The sequence below is a fragment of the Lampetra fluviatilis genome, chromosome 2, assembly GCF_964198595.1.
Source record: "Lampetra fluviatilis chromosome 2, kcLamFluv1.1, whole genome shotgun sequence".
Classification (NCBI taxonomy): domain Eukaryota; kingdom Metazoa; phylum Chordata; class Hyperoartia; order Petromyzontiformes; family Petromyzontidae; genus Lampetra; species Lampetra fluviatilis.
The window spans coordinates 12,378,668-12,399,356 of NC_136276.1; the positions used below are offsets into that span (position 1 = coordinate 12,378,668).

The window sequence follows — 20,689 nt, forward strand, 5'->3', positions numbered from 1 at the left end:
CCGAAAAAAAAAATTCTGGCTAGAAAAACTGAAATTGGCATAAAAATATTGCGCCGGTGTATTTTCACACGTGACACGTCCTCACCACCCACAGTGTTCTCCTCCACACATTAATCACCTGCCAATCTGTCTCGACAGAGGGGCCACGAACACCACAACACACAGTGCCAAATGTAATTAAAAGAAAAACAGTAAAAAAACCTAAAAGAAAACTGCACACACTGTGTGTTTATCCTCTTAAAGGCTAACACCCAGTGACCTAGTCTGACAAAACAAGACTGGATTTGTGTCAGTTTTTTTGTGCAGATGTTTATTAGTTAAATGTTTTGTCCCTCACACATAACAGCCATCTGCTGTCTACAAAAATGTCCTTTAAAAAGAAAAACAATGCTATTGTGTTTGATCTTTAAAACTAGTCTTTTGCCCGTCCAAGCGAAAAGCAGACCGCGACGTGATATTCATTGCATCAACGCGTGTGCAATTTTTAAGGGCGCGGTGGCACAGACCTATTTAATTTTAAGGTTATAAACCCTTGTTCATCATGACGTCCTTTTTACTTTGATGTCTCAATAGCGTTACGGAGATCACGTGACGTGAGGGTTCTGCCTTTGTAGTGAGGGTTGTGAGTTGACGCCGACGAGGAGGGAGGAGGCGCCTCGCCACCCCCCCATGTGGAGTAACGTCACCCACTAATTATTATTAATGGGGGGGGGTATCCATTTGGAGGATGTCACCTTTTAATGATTATTAATGAGGGGGGCTGTTCGATGTGGAGTGACGTCACCTGCTCATGATTATTAATGAGGGGGGAGGGTGCTTCACGTGGAGTGATGTCACCTGCTCATGATTATTAGTGAGGGGGGCTGTTCGATGTGGAGTGACGTCACGAGCGTTAAGGACAGACATTCCTGGGTGATTATGGTAGGTATAACTACATGGGTCTTGAAATCGTCGCAAGTCCTAATTGACCGCACATCTCTCCTCTATTGACCCTGTGATATCATGAGTGGTTCTAATGTTGGCCCAGGTGAAGGCCCGCTGCCTTCCTTAGGAAAGCGAGCCAAGTGACCTATTACAAGTGAGCTACACGGCCCGATAGGAGCTAGCTTTGCCTCAGTGAGGCTGCCATTGGAATCTGGGCCAAGCCCACTTTCCCGGTTTCGCAAACAGGGCCTTATAGGTGCTTAAGAGACATGGTGCGTGCCCCGTTCGCTAGAGACCACCACGGGCTAAGAGCCTGAAAGGGGGGAAAGCAGAGCATCCCCCGGTGGCCCTCACCTTGTACAGAGAGTTTCCTTCCTCGATGAGCTTGTTGAGCAGCACGATGAGAACGTCCGCTTTGGATGTGGCCATAGCCCAAGCGGCTGGCCCTGCCAAGCAATCGGATTGATTCCAAGGCGACACCAACCAATGAAACGTAAATAAACAAAAGCAAACAAATAATAAAAATAGGTATGGCAATGTAGTTGTTGCAATGAAAAAAAATGCATGCACATACATACATACAAAAAAGGCTTTTTAACAAAAGTTATATGATTTAAATCAAACGGAACTATCAGAAATAAAGGAAAAGAAAGAAAAAAAGTAAAAAAAAAATGAAAGAGGAACGCAGGAGAGGGGTGCATCATGGCGAGGAGGAGATCACCTGGCTGACAAAGCTACCTGATTGCTCATCAGGAGAGGTTTTGTAGCCTGATGCACACAACAACAACGAGGACAGATGAATAGGAAGAAAAAAGAAAAGAATCAAGATAAATAGTTAGAAACAGTGTGGGTTAAATGTATATATATATTATGCAGCAATGGTAACTCATCCAGTTAGATTTGCTGCTGTAAAAATTAACTGAGATTTAGAGGTGTTTTTTCCATAATATTTCCACTGCTGTGCATTGAGGTTTCTTTTTTGAAAACGGCAGATACCCACAACACCAGCATGACTCAATAAAATCAAAACTCTCCCTCGCAAATCAAATGATCCTTGGTTCTTGAGGTGTTTATTTGCATATTTCCATCACTGCAGTCGTGAGGCATGTGTGTGGTTGAAGTTAGTTGCGTTACAAATATTGTCAGTCACCCAGTACCTGCTTTATGGCTGCCAGTAAATACTTACTGCCATGCCATTCCAATGCTCTCGTGGCATACAAATTTGAGTTTAGAAAATGTGGAAAAAATTTAAATAAAAATAAACAAGTCTTTTATTCCAGGAGGAAAGACTCACTCAAGTCTCAATACTATGTTTTCTATTCAAGGTAAGTATTGGACTGTTGGGCCACATCCATTTTTGTAACGGGTGAGCCTGGAGAAAACGCACGAGTAGGAGCAAAATAACACTGGAAAATCATGATAAAAAGAGGTCATAAACCTATTTGTTGCACTGCCACATCCTGGTCACCCTCCTACAGTTCAGCGCCTCGTGAATGTGATAATATCGGTGGTGCTCCACCTTTCCCACCTCAAGAGTAATGGACTATGGCCGTGCACCCGTGACGTTTGTTAAATGTGGGAGTGTGGAATGTACGTACCTAGGCGAGCCCCCTTCCTGAGTAGAGCCACCACCACAGAGGAGTTGCGGCAGCCGATGGCGCGATCCAGCGGGCTCATGCCACTGTTGTCCGTGTGGTCGATTGATGCCCCATGCTCAATGAGGCAGTCGATCTACGCCACGAGGGGACAGATCGTTCACAATTAATAACACTTCCGGTCAGAGACATGCTTTCCTGATGATTTGTACACGTGATATCTTGTTGGTGGTTTTATTTACGTCACGATGTCATCTTATTTGTGGGTGTGGAAATGCATCACTGCAGCCACCGATACCCCACACCACAGGGCAACAAACGTGTTTTGGGGTTGATGTAAATTTGGCTAGTCTTAAAAACACAGAAGCTTTACACAAAACTCAGAAGAAAATCTCTAACATTAAAAACAATTCCTCATATCCTAGATACCTGCTAGATGACATTTATATACTCCCAATGTTACAAGTGGTTAAATATTAAAGGCATCAGTAATTTAAAACATGAAGAAACAATAAATTCCATACTTTTTCAGTACAGCATTGATAATTAAATATTATTTTAAGCATACGAGTGAAATTCCCCACAGCAATTCATGTTAAAGTGAAAAAAACATTATTTATCCACAGTGTGTCAAATAAGTATCCGGCGGTAGTGTTTTTTTCCATGAGGGTGTTGATTGGGATGTCTGGGCAGCTCTATATTGAGTGTTTTGCCTCAACCACAGCGTGCGCCATTCCGCAGCAATCGTTCCTCACGGCACTAAGGAGTTGATCGGGATGATCAGCGTTTGCTATGCGAGTCATCGCACGCCAAGGCCGGCGGAGAAAACGAACCACGTTCTCGTCGCCGTAGAAGGCGGCCAGGTCTAGGGGTGTGCGTCCGCTCTTGTCCGCATGCTCGATGGCAGCGCCGTTCTCCAGCAGGAATCGCACGACGGGAAGCCGCCCCTTGAGGCACGCCCAGCTCAGAGCCGACAGGCCCTCGCGGTCCACAGCTGCCACCGAGGCCCCTGGAGGGACATGCCATGCGCGGTGGTTAGCAGGTCGCAACATAGAAGGCACCAGGCATTCACGCAGTCAGCTGGAGTATCACGGGGGAGACTAAACCGATGGACATCATGGGAGCTCGATGCAAACTAGATAAAATATATCTAGCTTGACACTACTTTTTGTGTAATCCAATCAAAATAAAATAAAACATTGGGTGGTAAAATCATCACCTTTAATTTGCATACCTTTGGGAAAGCTGCACGAGCATATTTGGAATGTGTGCGGATAACACGTACAAACTGTGCACGTTTAAATATAGTGTCGGAGTGGCGGGGGAAGTTAGTGGTGTGGGGGATGATGTGAGACGTCATTAAGCTACCACCCGTGCCTCGTGTGGGGGCAAGGCAGAGGAGCAGGAACGGCATGCAGGTACTGTTAGTGGTGTACTACGATGAAAATTATTCACGTACACAGGGTCCCCTTACAGCAGGTGTCATAGAGACAGGGTGAGAGGAATAAAATACAGAGGTAATGAAGGAGGAGGAAAGGAGGAGGGTTATTGACAGACTGACAGACAAAATATACAGAGAGAAAGAAGAGGGCAGGCAGGAATACAGGCAGGCAAAAAGATGAACACAGAAAATTGAGTCAAACAGACCAAAAAAAGACAGACTGGTAAGAAAAGACAGAAAAAAGTATAGACGTAGAAAAAATAGAGACAACCAATAAAGCACACAGACAATGGGACAGATAGAAACGCAGGAAGAACACGTTGTGCGCATTCTATGGTTCTTTCGGTAAAGTTGCGTAGATAGAAAATTTTTCAATAAAATAATAAAAAATAAAGCAAATAAAAATATCACGACGTTTCGATCGCAACACAAGCGGTCGTCATCAGGAACATGGAGGTTAGCCTCTGAGGGCAAGCTGTTTATAAATGTTTAGAGATAGGCGGGGCAGCTAATATTAATGTAGGAGAGGTCTCCGACACTGGCAGTAGGTCTACACCAATCAAAGCATTGCACCTCACTTTATTTTTATTATTTTATTGTTATTTTTTCTATCTACGTGACATTATCGAAAGAACCATAGAATATATTTTGCGCAGTTTAACATACAGATCTCACAATCACAAAATCCCCGAGATCCACAACTGTATTCATGCAGCCTTGGAAGTGAACTCTGCGCATCAGATATCGCTTCAGTAACAAGCAGAGCTGCCTGTTCATCCGTAAAAGTTGCCGCTTGTCTTGGTCTGAGGATCCGCGCTCACCCTGGGAGTGCAGGAACGCGGCGGTCTGCAGGTGGCCCTCAGAAGAGGACACCATGAGCGGCGTGCGGCCCTGCCTGTCCGTCACGTTCACGTCCACGCCGTGACTCAGCAACAGCTCCACCACCTGCGGCCATGGGAAGCTCTCGCTTAAATACTCGGCACCGACTCAGCAGATTGATCGTTCACACCCAACACTTGTCGTGTTGTCAGGTGTTAGACGTTCAGTGGTGGTCTACCCATGCAAGATTACAATACCTGGTAGAATTGGTAGAATGCAATAATCTTTGCGAATGAATTGTGACGACTAAACGATGTTGCTGATGGAATATTATACAAGGACAATGTCTTTTGATGGATTGTTATGAATGGTTAACCAGTATCGTACATTGGTAAGGTTTGACATTATTCTCAAACTCTGCAGAAGCTGGTAATTATAAAGCCTACTAAATAACAGTTTAATGCACAGTGCCAATGACAATTGTTTTTTTACATTATGCACATACAGGCATGGGTAAAGCAAGTCGAATTACAGTATTTTATAAATATAAAATCACGACAAATCATAGCCTACCAAAGCAGAAGACTGCAAGGTGTTAATGATTGAATAGCCACCCACGGAATATATTCAAAACAGGAAACGATAAGCAAATAACGTGAAAGACCTTGTGATATAATTTACAGAGCAGCATTAAATGCTGCCGGTATGAGCCAAATTTGGTTAAATAGAAAACTACCGGTAATTACTCAATCATAACTTCACTCATTAAGCACCACCCCCTTCATTCGCTGCCTTCTGGCTAAAGAAACCACTGTGCTGAGCTAAACGGGATACCCGACCTCTTGGCGTGGCTACTGTAGGGCAAATTTACGTCTGGCACAAAAATTGCTTAAGTGCATATTAGGTGAGTAATGAGTCGCCTGCTAGGGATTCCATGAATAGTAACAATTATACTCAAAAAGCAATTCTATTTGACTCGTTTGTATATTCTCTTCTTTTTTTCGCATCTTGTTGGTACACTTTGCTCCATTACACTAAGTCATAAATAATATACTTGCACGCACAATTAGATATGCGTCACAAGTGTAAGAATCGATGAGAAAAATCAATGCATCTTTACGTGCCGCGTGCATATTATGCGTCTATGACCAAATGAACCCAGAGTGCATCTGATCTTGTCAGATCTCAGAAGCTCAGCAAATTTTGAGCCTGGATATTGCGTGGATGGGCGACCAAAAAGGTTGTGGGCAGCCCTCTGCTGCTCACTCAGTGCAGTAAAATCCAATGTGGTATTGCCCTTTCTACGCTCCCTGCCATCACCAAACCACACCGACCAATATGAATCCTCAAAAGCCGCATGGGCGTGGAGAGGTCCTCATCCAACAACAGATTGACAAAACGACGTTTTCTGTTCACATCATCCATTGACCCACGGCATCACACACCGGCTGTGGCTTTGGAAGATGAGCGTGGCTCCTACCTGCCAGTGTCCCTTGCGGACGGCACCAAACACAGGGACGACACCCTGCCTGCTGGCCTGAGAGGCATTCGCTCCCCACTCCAGCAGCAGCCGGCAGATCTCGAGCCGGCCCTGGGTCGCCGCCGCCGTCAGAGCTGTGAGAAGTCGCATTGATCTTAGAGCAGAGGACTCGCAACAACCCAATCGTCAGCTCAGCATTGTGTTTTTATTACGAAAGTATATCCATAATATCAGTTTTAAGGGTTATCACGAACCCACCACCAGGCAGCGTGGTGAAGTATGTAAAACCGACCTACTGTGACTGACAAGGCATGTAGATACAAAAGGTGAGTTTCACATGCTGACAATGTTGGCTTGATATTTTAGACAGTACTTTAACAATACATTAGGAACCAAAGAAGGCTGATGCATTTCACCCTTTTAAGTGCTTATCAGCTCGTCATATGGACTGTCATGGGATAGAACTCCCAGAGAGGTATCAAGGCAAGGAAACACAAAATTTACTTTCGGCCCAAGGAAGTTACGGAAACAGACAGAATTGTAGTGACGCAATTATGTACTTAGTTATTTTAATGTGTTTACGCAGATTATTTTAGCAACTTTTTATTACTAAACTGTGTAATCCACTTTAGAGAGACATTATTTATACGCCAGATATGCTGTGCCATTAAATCACAACAAACGAGGATTTATATTGCCTCGTTTCCAAATAAATCACCCTGCAGGCAGTTTCATTACAATTTGACTACGTAAGTGTCACCCGCAGGTTATTGGTTTACACCAATAGCAATATCTCTGGCTCTGCGTGACCTTACACCATTCCCGGCAAATTAAACTCCTTTTGCAGCCCACGCAGGCTCCGACAGATTTTGACAATAAGGCTCTCAGGCATCCGGCCTCGCGGTGTCCAGAGGTCACAGCCGAGACGCGCTGGAGACGCAACGTGAATACGAATGGGCGGCGCTGCCCCCGAGAGGCGGGGAATCGCAGCCGCTGGCCGCATTTGCCCAAAATCGGGTCCTGAACAAGAGCGGAGGTGTCCGCGTCAAATGAAAAACACGAGGCCAACAAAGAAAGCGACCACACCAAAACCAACACGTCGCCTCTTAGAAAAACAGCGCAAAGTAAAACATGATATGTTTATATTCCAATAACCCCTACTGAGCTGCCTGTCGGGTTATCAGGGAGGGAGCACGAGGTAGTTTACATTGCAAGCCTTGCAGTGCTGAAATGTCAGCTGAGTTTTTCCAGCGAGGAAAGAGTGGCGGCTATCTCGGAGAGATAATTGCTAGCAGGCTCATGCCGGTTTCCTGTCTGCAAGGCGGCTCCTGGTACAGCCTGCCCCAAGTCGGCACACTCCTTATTTCCATTATTGAACGGGGTCTCAGTACCAAACGTAATTTTTCACTTCATGGAATTGTATCACTCGCATCAAAATGCGAATACTACCCTCACAACACTATTTGTCAAAAGCTTAAATTTTACTCATCCGTGAGAGAAACACAGGCTGTCTGCAAAAAAACCTTGCAGTGCAGTAACTCTCGTGCTCTAAAATGAAATGCCAACACCCTGTTTTTTTTTAACACCATGTGCTGTACAATAAATTCTTTCTAGGTCACCAACGCTATCGGTTTGCGCGATGGTGGAGTCGTCCTATATTCCTCCGTCATTCATCGCGCGCTCAATAAGGTCCATTTGCCCCACATTCTGGAAATGTCCCGATGAATTTTAATAGCCCAAGGAAAATGTGTTATGTGGTGCGAGCTAAAATAGAGGCAGGTCACTTGGATCCCTTGGTAAAGAATCTCCACACATGCAATATATTTTCTCTGCTACCCACGTTCTCCTTTGAGCCTATGGACTTCAAGCCACACATCTACAATAGCAGCCAGTGTACATACCAGGGTGAAACAATGCATCGATTCATCGATTAAAACACTATTATTAAGCTCACCATACAATCAAAGTCAGGTGTGTAAGAATCGATGTATTTTGATTCGTATATGTTGTATGTAATGGGTTCATGTCACACCTGCAGCTGCTGGAGGCTACCCCATTCACCGATATATTGTTAAGAAAATAATTGACTCTTGAATAGAATTGGGGCAATGAAATGCGACCAATCATAATATCGGCGAGACAATTAATAATTTTACCCCAAGCACATAAGCAAAGGGCCTCAAAAGAATGCCACCATCCCCAACAGTTGACACATGGCCCATCTGACACACGGCACATTTTCCCATTTAGAAAGCGCCTGTTCTGAGAATCTCATATTCCAGAAAAACAGACAGGGAAGGTATGCGGGTGTTTTGTAGCCAGTACTCTATTCATTAATAGTGACTCAATCAGATCTGCAGTGTAAATATGATTTTGGAAATTCTCATGATCCGTAGCCTGGAACCACGATTCCATTCTGAGAAACTAATATTTTCACGATCAGCGAAACCATGAAACAGTGGAGAGCTGGCTGCGCAGAACCTGTTGTGGCATTTAGCCGAGAAAGAAGGGCTTGTGAGTCCTGGCCGGCATGCAGGAATCATCCTGGATCCATTCATAGCAGCTGAATAGGATTCCCGTGGTAATTGTCCAGTTATATTGCCGATACACTTTCCTGAACAAAGAGCTACAACATTGTCAAGACCGCAGTTGAGGCGGTCTCTACGCAGACGTGGATGTGGCAAGCGCACGACACCCGAGGAGCCGAAGCGGTACTTTACATTTGTGGTTACACGTTCAGATAGACCTCACTTAAAACCCGCATGCGTCCGTCACGCTCATTCTCTAGACTTCAGCAAATACCTCCGTATGGACAAGTGGCAGTGTTAGGTTGGGGTAATGTAAAAGGTCAGGCAAGCCTGCCTGCAAGCCAAGATTTTCACGGTCTGCTTCCTCTCAGGCGTGCGTGGGTACTGTCCTGCCTCGATCTCTCTGGCAGGGATGAGATTACAAGTGAGAAACACATCAGTTTATTTATACACCACTTCCTCACTACGGAATATTTATGTCCATGAATGGGCCTGAAGACTGGTGGTGTTTGAGGAATGTTGTCGATGTTGTTGTTGTTGTTCTTGGGCATCAAGTTACAGATGCTCGGCTAATTTTGCTCGGCAGCAGCGAGTAAACCCATCACCGACGGGCACAGCCTCACACGACACCGCATCGCCATGGAGACGGCAACGGAGACATCCGGCAGCTTAAAATATAACTCACTCAAGGTGAGGTCACTTGTGGGGCAGTCACATTCCCACGGCCGTGGTTACAGTTTGCAGGAGTTGTGAGCCAGCTCGGATGAGAAAATCAGGAGTGACTTTTGTAACGTCTGCTAAGACTTTATGGGTATCATCATTATCATCATCATCTATTGCTATCATCCGCTTTTCATTAACTCTCTGTTGGGCCAGCCGTTATTGAACAGGCAGCTAGTGAGCTTGAGAAGGAGTTTGATGGAATGCCGAGCTATTCCGTGCCGATAACCCCGCGGCCGAGCACTGCTCTTGTGAGCATTCCGTCATCATCATGGTGACTATGGAATCTCCGCGGTCAATAAGCTGTAGTTGACCTATGGTGGCTGGTTTCAAATGCCCCAAATTACATTTTCGCCTTTTTAATCTTAAGTAGTCGAGAAAGTTCAAACAAAAAGCTTTATTTAAATCTTGGGGAGAACAATCCCTTAAGGTGTTTGTGTAACCAGCCGCAAGATCACCCCACCACGAGGAAATTGAGTCATTTGCACAGGAATCTGTGATAATGGCGTTATCCATTGCCTGCTCATTTGAGACAAACACGGATACCAGCAGACCAAGACACCTCTTCACCTATGAAGAGAGAGAACTATAATCCATCAGCTGTAGTGACAAATCCTTATAAAATTTATTGATTTGAACCGATTAATGAAATCAGATCTGCACCATTCACCGTGAACTCAAATGATAGCGGAATAACAAATAAGAAAAGCAATCTCGGGCCAAGTTCAGGAGACGCCTGCTCCCAGCTGTAAAGGAAATCCTTGCAACTCTGGTAATAGTCTGGCGTGCGTGTGCTCGTGCCTGTGTGCGCGCTGGCTGGCTGGGACCTGCACTCAACGACAAATCCAAGATTTACTACCCGGGATCGATGGAGGCCTTTTTCACATTGGCATTTACCGGCTACTTACGCGTAACCTGTTAATAATATATACTGATTACTAATTGTAACTCGCATTTGCGGAAAAAAATACAACGTTGTGATCCAAGTCACCGTACCCAGGATGACAATCAACTAATAGAATCTGGGTAAGGCTTTAGACACGACTTGGCATCACAGTACTGCATATTGCACCATTAGAAGCAGTACCTGCTGTGGATACGTTTCACCCATTATCTGAGACTCTACTGGCAGGCATACAGCCCCTCTCTCTGCCGAAGACAGCACAACACTCATATGATACCAATAAATCCTGTGCGTGAAGAAACTGACAGTTAGGGTGCTCAGCAAATGGATTACGATATGTGTGCCGACTGCCTCCTATTAACAGCCTTGTGTAACTGTGACAAACGTTCTCTTGAACTCAATTGGGACAGGTTTGGTGGAGAGCTAAAAATGCAGAGTTGTTCAAAGATTACAACCCAAGGCTGACTATTAGTGTCAGCATTTGCTAATACCCAGCAAGCGGGCAAGGGCTCCCCCCTGGGATCGCTTTGTCACGACGGCTTTGCCGTACGGCAACCAGAAACACTCCTGGGTAGAGGCAGGTTTTCAATCTCGTCGAATGTTAAATGTGTCACTTAATGGCATCTGTGAGCAAAATAAGTTTGCATAAATTTGTTAAAATAATATGCATTTGTCAAACTAATGTGCTGTTATAGATTACATTTAAATAACTCTAACGCTGCTATTTTCTTGACAATGTGTAATAAAAAAAAAATAGTAAAATTCATAGTGCTGACAGAATCATTAGCTTCTCTAACCTCCACTTTACCATCCCTCTTATCTTACGTTGAGCACACATTTCGCACTGACCAAGAATTTACGTGAAATATCCCATAAAATGAATTTAATGAGCTACACTGTAACGACATTTATGACGATTTATAAAATGTAATGGGAGGAAATTCCATTCAACGTAAAATGGACAAGTGCACACTAAATGTCCAAATTAAAAGTGCATGGACCGACAGGACAGATTTGTGCCCATCGGTCGTTTAGATTTTAGGTCTCAAATACACGTGGACGTTAACGGGGTCGGTGCAGTTCATGTCTGGAGCCGCTGCACCGTGACAGCAGCACCGGCAGTTAATCAGTCGGCCAAGCCACGGATCACTTCCCGCGTTATCCTGGCAAATGCCATAAACTCCAGCAGACCCGTAAGAGGAAAGCACACATCACTTCTGTGAGCATCTGCAACCTTTGCTACCCTCTAATAGCATTTTGTTCAGGTTCATTGCCACCTTTCATTTTCTACAAGAGCTAATAAAAGGTAGAGGGATGAACAATGCCATCCCTACTATCTGGTGCGGCTTAACATTTACTTTGGCACTGCATTTATCGTTTCTGTTACACATTTTTTAAAAGATCGCCGCTGTCATTTTGAGTGGCTGTGATTTAATTTGCAAGCAATCTAAGCAGTTTCGAGTCCGTGTCTTTAAGTTGAGAATTTTTTTTATTTCAAGTTACTACTAATGTATACAATGTAAAATTTTCACTTAAAACTTTCGTGACTGCAGGAATTCATATTCTATGGTTCTTTCGGTAAAGTTACGTAGATAGAAAAAATTATAATACAAAAATAAAGTGATTAAAAATATCACGACGTTTCCATCGCAACACAACACAAGCGGTCATCATCAGGAACAGAGCTGATGATGACCACATGTGTTGCGATCGAAACGTCGTGATATTTTTAATCACTTTATTTTTATCATTATTTTTTCTATCTACGTGACTTTACCGAAAGAACCATAGAATATGTATACAGTACAATGATCCAGCTATTAATTAAACAACCTCCACGTGTAGAAGAATTGATGTGTTGAGCTGATGTTGCTTCATAATGAACGTGACAATCACCATAGTATGCAAGCCACGGCAAACTTAAATCCGCTAAATCATTGTATGAGATGGGATCTTAAGTTTGGTCTGAATGTATTGTAAAGCAATCACACATCTGCAGCTGATTTTTACCGACCTTTCGGAAATGCATTTTGATATTTATATTTGCATCAAACATAAAGCACAAAAAGTGGGGATATTTTAAGAGCAAAAACACAACAATGGTAAATAATACAGTTATTTTGAGAACAAATATGTAGCAATTGTGCATGAATTCCTGTGTTATCGTCCTCTTGGGGAGGAGGATTAAGCAGGAGATGAATGCTGAACACTCAATTTGTGCCTCTGCCCTATGAGGTGTCCTAATGAGACAAGTTACAATTCTGGGAACCATTGACTGAAATCTACGCTTAATTCTTGCACTCACAATACATGCATTGAATTATGTAAGAATCAATAATTTTCAATGCGTAATTTTGATTAAAATGTTACATTGAGGCCAATGGATCAAACGAGACTGAATAAACAAGACGGCACACGATAAACAAAACATTTTAGATTACACAAATATAGATTTGAGATTATTCAAATCTACAATGTAATGTGACGATTTATCGAATCAAAAGGGGTAAATTTGTGTGTATTTCCCTTAAGCTTATCATAATCTAAGCAAAAACAAATTCAGGTTATATTATGTGTTGAAATAAATACTAGTTGCAAGCTGTTTGTATTGCATAAGATGGAATTGTTTATACGATTTTATGAACGGAAAGCACATTCCCGGCAGCAGCATTAACTATTAAAGCATAACTGCCAGGGAAGGTACAAACAAGATGAGGTGTGGCTTTACTGGTTGAACAAGTCATACATCATAGTATACCTCCAAGTCACTCACAGTGTCAAAGCAATGGCAGCAGATTCACAGATGTCATACCCACATCAGAGCTCAGCTATTCCCTTCAATGATTTTCTTATTATTACTTTTCTCATCGTGTTCTCCAAGATGAAAAGATTACACGAGGGAATGCTTGATATTTCTCCCAACCATTTTTTCCCAACGCGGACAAGGAAGATCAGCCCAACGCCATGCCGATCGCTTAAAAGACGTCCCCTGCCACTTACGGGATGTGCAACGGAAGATAAGACGAGCCCCAACGCATCGCTGCGGGCCAGGATCCGTGTGAAGGAATGAAGATGTGATCCCTGCTTGACTGCAGGTGTCTATCGTGTGACATGCCTGCGGGCGGCTGCGGCAGGAGCCGGTGAAACCCTTCCGCAGTTCTCTGCTAATTAGATTCGCCGCTGTCTGCCCGAGAAAGTAAAAATTGGTATTCCCACACAAAGCCTCCTCTTGCCGCGTACTCCGGGGGGCTGGCTTGCTACAGCTGCTCGACGCTGGTGTGGCATCCTGCATCTGCATCGCGCTTACGCGGCCAAACCCGCAGTCTTCCTCAAAACTCCACCCTTGGCGCTGATAGAGATCAAGATCCACGGCTCTTCCGAAGCCAATTTTCTTGTTACTCCAATAAATCGGAGTAAGAAGATCAACATCGCGATAGTCGCACATTACAGCCAGTCTTCTCAGCAACACGTTATGTTTAAACAAAAAGAGAGCTTTAATTTTGCTGGCCATTCCCATGCCAATGGCAATATGCCTTTGGGATAGTTCTTGAATGCCAATGGACTATTTGGCAAAAGAGCCAATTTGTGATTAATTATAAATGCTAACAAGTCTAGTAACCTTTGTGAAATACAGATATTGTATAACAAATATAAATTGATTTTACACGAAAATTATACCAGAAGAGACTGAGGTGTTGACTCGGGCCACCATTCTCACAGATATCGTATTACAAGGGGGCACAATACAAACCTGACCCCATTATGCAATTGGCCTTTGGGGGTAATGGGATGAGAACAGCTGTCATCAGCTGGGCAGATAAAAAGCCTTTTACAATGCAGTGCCGAGCACAAAGAGCATACTCGTGAAAGTAAAGCAGCGGAGTAATCTCACCTGAGAGTGTCGCAGAACGCACACTGCTACTGCAGTCTGATGCGAAAGGGTGGAGTCTAAACAAAATGGGCGCTACACAGGGCAACTTGCACCCCATCCACATTGAGGTATTTTATGATGTCACCTTGCCACAATTATATCCAGCTCCTCTTTCCTTTTACAGCACCACAGTGCCTAATGGACGTAACGTTAGCTCCATCGTCCACACTGCTGCACACAGGTGCGATACTCTACACACGTGTCTACGGAAACACTAGAAGGAAGGTCACACAACATGCACTTGTAAGGCATGATGCTGACACATTTACTGCTAAGAAAGCCAAGCTATATGGCTTTGAGAGCAGCAATGACCTTCGCACATTTTTATTCAACAAGATTTATTTTCTCAAAATGACAACAAAAAACTCACACATCCCATACGTATCTGCATCATGATGGAAAGCCGTTAATGACTAAGGAGATGATAGGTCAGTCATCCAAGCAGTTCCCACGGGTTCACAAAAACAACGGATAAGGAATAAGGAACAGACAGCATCTACATGCCAGCACCCATATTGACCGCTTGGTCCTTCTTCAATGAGTGAGATGCTCAAAGATGAATCCCATTCCTTGCATAATTATGACTGCAATGCTGCTTACTTGTAGCTTTATAATCACAGTCCATGAGATTTTGATATGGTCAAAACCCCCCATGACCAACCAATATGGCATGCAAAGGCCTTCATCCAGCAGTAAACTGACAAAAGGGTTGAAACCAAAATAATTAGTAACCAGTGTTGTTGTTAGAGAGCTCAAAATATGTGGAAATCAGAAATCCTGATCAGGAAAAGGGTCAACTTGGCCCATCATCCTATTGGAGTCAATAAAATAGTACCAATATTCTGCGGGATGCCCGCAGTGGTTGTCCTATGTAGCAAAAAAGGGCCTCTGTCATAGCAATGTGGAATTTCCACCACTGGCTCAGAAGCTGAGCTGTAACCAGATACGATCTTAGCATCAGGCTCATTTGAGCGAGTATATTGTTACGAGGAGTTTGCAGTCCACACACTGTGCTACATGACCCAGCATTCTCGTCGACAACGATGTGCGGTGTTAGCGGCTGGCGACGGCAAGGGGACGCACCTGTCTCTCCCCAGAGGGTGTCAAAGCTGTCAATGTGGGGCCGGCCCAGATCTTCCACGTCCCAATCTGGCAGCATGTCCAGCAGGTAGCTCACCACCTGACAACACAGCAGCAGCAGAAGCAGAAGCAGCAGCCGACAGAGCACACCTTCAACACAAGCATGGGAGGGCACACCTTTAAGGGCGACCAGAAGTGGCCATGTACCTGAAACTCAGTCACTTCTATACAGACCACCGGTGTTGATTTATCAAACTCAATTCTTACTTGGTCCCAGAAACGTTTAAGTCTTTAAGTCTGTGGACCAAATTGAGAGTCCACCAGTGCTGTGTTTTGTCAGTTTTGTTGTATGATGCGGAGGTCTGGACATTGCTTCAAGCTGATTTGGATTGGCTGCAGTCCTTCCACATTCGATGCCAAAGACCCCTTTCTCAGCATCTGGTGGTTCGACTTCATCAAAAATGTCACCATTGCATCTGAAACCGTCTCCTAGTGATTGGGCTTAGTTCGGGGAAGACGGCTGTCACACTGTGGACACATCGCCCCGTCTTGACACGCAAAGTCCAGAAAATTGCAGACTTCAGTTGGCGGTTGACGTTTGAAGTGAGAACTGCGACCCTCAAAAGAATGGTGCCGCCCCTGTGGTTGACCCCCCCCCCACCCCCCCACCGTGATACGTGGATCAAACAAATCACTCGAGACTACGGTGTATGGCTGAAATAACAGTTTGTGCGAATGCTATCGCAAGAGGTCACACGTTTTGAGCAAAGGTCCTTCACTCACTATGCGTGATAAACGAATTAATTCTCAGACCCTATGCAGTCAATCTTTTTGTTGCATCGTCTCCATTCAAATACATATGGGGTCGTTGCATTTTGCACGCACACCTTACGATTGGTAAACACAGAACTCTGTGCCGTGTCACGAGCACTGAAGTTTAAGAAGCCACATCCCAAATATGCAAGGTGGTAATAACGTGTTGTTTTGCTTGTATAGCCTGTCACCCTGTAGCTGAGAATATAGTTAAAGTGATGAGTACACGGATCACGAATCTCGTAATGCTATACCCTCAAATGGACCACAGGCCACTAAGCAACTGTCTAGGCTATCACTGTTAGAGAAGTGGATACACCTCAAATCAATGGTGGCAGAGTAAAAATAAATGTGTATGGAAATAGCATTTAACACTTTTAATTTAACATTTGGGCTGGTGATAAACACTGAAATAGTGAAATCATACACACGTCGATCGGTGACTTGACACATCCCATTTACACCGTGGATGTGATTCTCGAACCGCCCTCAAAATTCAGCAGCGGCCGTTATTACCGAGCATTATTTTTCTGCCGTGACCGACTGCAGAGGGAAGAGAAACTGCAATGGTCTATTTATGAGATGTGAAATCTACAGGAAATCCCGTCTGGAAACGGTATTGGAAATGGGAGGAAAAAAACATCACTTGTGGGCGCGAAGGAAACTTCAAAGCCTAATGTAAACATTTGTGCCAAGAGAGAAGGAAAAACAGTGCTCATTACATGCGGTGTTTTCGCTAAAAACATTACAATATCGTGGAAAAAAAGACGTGAACGATTGCGATCAAATTTCCGAGAATTTTTTTCAAGCTGCACACCCTAATGAAAACGAGCCAACCGTCCAAGCTCATCTCTCCAAGCCAGTGAATAATAAGAGGTCCTTCCACTGACCTCAAATTTGGGCACGGACCTTCCTTTGGGGACAAAGGCAAACAAAAACAACGCTGCACCGCATGCTGCACGTGCTTGCCAGGTAAACTGTGTTCGTGGTCAGACTCAGAACGCAGTCCGAGTGCTGTGAGGCACCAAACTCATCACTTCTGCGCCTCTCTCGGGCTTCCACCAGTGCTGACGCTGCCAAAAGTTTGCGGCAGTATTTATTTTTTGTTTAATCGGCATCTAACAAGCTGACAAAAAGATAAAAAACGGTATTAATCTAAAGGGAAGTGCTGCCTTATCAGTATTTGAGTGATGATATGATTGTGCTGCCAAGCAATTCTTGATTTAATTTTATGTTCCTGGAATAATATGAAAGATAACTTCAAAACATGTCATGATTTTTCTTCTTACAATGGGGAAAATGATAAGAGGGCTTTGGTTTGGAAATTTGCGATGAATCATCTGTGTTATAAACAGATATTCCTTGAGGAAACCATGCTCCAGCCCGAGCTTTAAAAGGTGACAACTCTCTTCCCAGGGTCAAATGTAAATAACACATGTCTAATTATTTATAACTTCATTCAGTTTACTCAAAAAAGGTGTCTTCTTGTATCATCCACACCAAGACAATTTTGAGACAATGCTTCTCATTTGAAGTCAACCGCACATTGACCTCCCCCAGCAAGAAACTTTCACCAAACGTTTCACATCCGGAACACATCAGATTGGCATACACTTTTAATTTAAAACAGAATGTGCCCCAAGTGCACGGGGAGGTGAGAAATTGGCTCTAAGCGAGCCCCCAACTGGAGCAACCCTCGCAGAAGAGGGCACTTCAGATCACCCGACTCGAACTACGGGGCCATCCCTTCACCCGTGCACGCACGCACGCGTACTCACCTCCACGTGGCCACTGCTAGCGGTAGCGGTGAGCGCCTGCTGCACCGCCTGGTATCGTTGCACGGGGCCCGGCTGGCGTCCGGCGAGCGTCCACTCGGCCTGCAGCAGGTGGACCATGATGTCCAGGTGTCCCCGGAGCCCAGCATGCACCAGCGCGCACTGCCCTGCTCGGTCCACGTGGTCGACCTACAATGACGATGACGCGATTCAGAAGCTCAACTTGTCACTGCAATTTCTTACATTTATCTTAAAAATATCTTATCATTAATGAACACATTATAATTAAATATTATGATCACTACACGTCTATCAAGTCGTCTGTGTGCGGGAATCGATTGTCTTCAATTTGAATACAGCAAACCCTTGTTAATTCGACACATATGGCCTAGCCGAATTATCCAATATTCCAAATTATATACAACGGTACTCCCCAGTGCCTCCTGCCCCCATTTTTTTCTCCCAAATTTGTGTTCCAAACTCTTCACACACCATACGCATTGACACACCTGCATCAGACTAAGGGATTTATACTTCAGTCCCTTTCTATTACTTCTTGATGTGGGTGTAGATGACATTTCTGAGAGGGTTGGCTTGCACAAAGTGCATAAACAAGGTAAAGTCCAAAGCAACGGGTCTGCACGAACGCTCGCCATGTGCGCCGCACCAGACTGAGTCATTGGTTTGGTCATGGCGCGTGGCATCGCTCCACGTGTATGCCAAAATTGGACCATTCGGTACAGACATTCAGCTCATGGCGAATGAATAATACTGTATATATGCCAAAAGCACAGACGTACCGAATTATCCCCAATTACGAATGATCAAATACCGAAATAACGAGGCTTTACTTACTGTACGTTGTACGTGGTTGGTTCACGTGAGCCCTGGACCCACTAGAGGCGCTATTTTCAACGCAATGGCACAACAAACACTGTCATTTAACGCAGCTGTCCCCAACCTTTTTAGCACCAGGGACCGGTTTCGTGGAAGACAATCTTTTCACGGACCGGGAGTGGGGGGGGGGTTCATCATTGGGTCTCTCCCCTTTTTCAAAGAAGCTCTTCAGTGACATTTGTTTTTTACTCATTTTGGCTAGGGGTTAGCAGCTTGTGGGCTTACCAAAACTGTGACTGAGACAAGTGCGCAGTGCGGGAAAGAGGCGCGGACGGAAGAGGTAAATCAAATAATGGGCAAGCCACAAGCGGACTAAAATAAGTGTCGGATTATGACTTCTCATAAGGAGCGCACAACCTACATCCCTCGCATGCGCAGTTTACAGTAGGGTTCGCACTCCTATGAGAATCGAATGCCGCGGCTGATCTGACAGGAGGCGGAGCTCAGACAGTAATGCGAGTGATGGGGAGCGGCTGTAAATACAGATGATGAAGCTTCGCTCGCTCACCCACCGCTCACCTCCTGCTGTGCGGCCCGGTTCCTAACAGGCCACGGACCGGTACTGGTCCGCGGGCCGGGGGTTGGGGACCCCTGATTTAACGGAATGACCACAATATAAATTAATTTAATCACAAGGGGAATGAAGCGTTTCATGTCCACGAAATTAAACTGTGCTGTACTATATTTGTGCTGTTTCATTCATGCAATATTAAACTGTAGTGGTCTGCAAGCACATTTATTTTTATTTTTTTTGGTGTTAATTTTAACACACAGCTTTCTTGTGAAAGAGACTAATTGGACCTGTCATTCATGAATGGATATGAACCACTTTTCTGATAATACATTTGGGGTGATACATTGATTGTCTACAAGTATTTTTAAAATTTGGCCGATTTTCAATGAATTGCAAGTTCTAACTAACTGCAGATCACTATTTCAATGGGCTCTTAAGTGGTTCGGTGATTAACCAAAAAAGCCGACTGTTACCACTGCGGCAAAGGAGGAAAGCGTTCCAAATAAAGGATGCCCTTGTTTCTAAAAAGAACCGATCCAAACAAATGCGTGAAAGGTCCTCATAAGTTACACGTAAACACAAACCATGCACAATGCAATATATACCGCCACAAGGTTTCATGAATGTTTTATCACACAAACGGCGTGAATTCCCGATAAAATCTCACCGAGGAAAATTCAAGGGCAATGCACATGACCGTATATCATGCGCTACGATAACTAGCCCGGACCGCGCAGTGTTCCGTTCGCGATTACGCGCGCGCATGTGCCATCCCCTCACCTTGGCTCCTTTCCTCGTGAGCATTCTGACGATGCCCAGGTGTCCGCTGGAAGCAGCGTAACAGAGCGCAGACATTCCACTCTCCGAGGCCAGGTTGGGGTCGGCGCCCATCTCCAGGAGAACGCTCTCCATATCCTGCGACAGACGAACAGTAAATTGCTTGGCTCGTTATCCGGCCACGTTTCCATCCGGCACGCATGTGCCGCAGCGGTGTGCCGCTCAATACCTAATTCCAAGCTGAAAATGTAGATATGCCTCTTTTGCAGTGGGGATGCATGCACAAATAAAGGCTTCAGGCTTTCATACCAACGTAAGATTGTATTATATTTGTAAATGCATTCAGAGACATTTACATAAAATGAGACTAATGTGAAGTTACAGTGCATTTATTATCCATAAGCTCCCTGCAGGCTCTCTCAATTTGCAAAGCAGGGTTTTCAATACTACCATCCATTTCCAAAACAACTAATTGGAGAAAAAAAAAAATT

General features: G+C 44.4%; 1 protein-coding gene across 4 annotated transcripts in view; it reads right to left on the reverse strand.

Moving 5' to 3' along the window:
- LOC144942826 (protein TANC1-like) overlaps nucleotides 1–20,689 on the reverse strand; it is a 113,854-nt gene that overhangs the window by 8,201 nt on the left and 84,964 nt on the right. For all 4 annotated transcript variants that reach the window (XM_078869841.1, XM_078869833.1, XM_078869823.1 and 1 more), the window contains 8 exons: nucleotides 20,202–20,336; nucleotides 18,014–18,199; nucleotides 15,426–15,522; nucleotides 6,260–6,393; nucleotides 4,782–4,905; nucleotides 3,353–3,528; nucleotides 2,523–2,655; nucleotides 1,279–1,370 (listed from right to left, as the gene is read on the reverse strand). In XM_078869841.1, coding sequence (XP_078725967.1) covers nucleotides 1,279–1,370; nucleotides 2,523–2,655; nucleotides 3,353–3,528; nucleotides 4,782–4,905; nucleotides 6,260–6,393; nucleotides 15,426–15,522; nucleotides 18,014–18,199; nucleotides 20,202–20,336 — 1,077 coding nt within the window. The remainder of the gene's footprint in view (nucleotides 1–1,278; nucleotides 1,371–2,522; nucleotides 2,656–3,352; nucleotides 3,529–4,781; nucleotides 4,906–6,259; nucleotides 6,394–15,425; nucleotides 15,523–18,013; nucleotides 18,200–20,201; nucleotides 20,337–20,689) is intronic.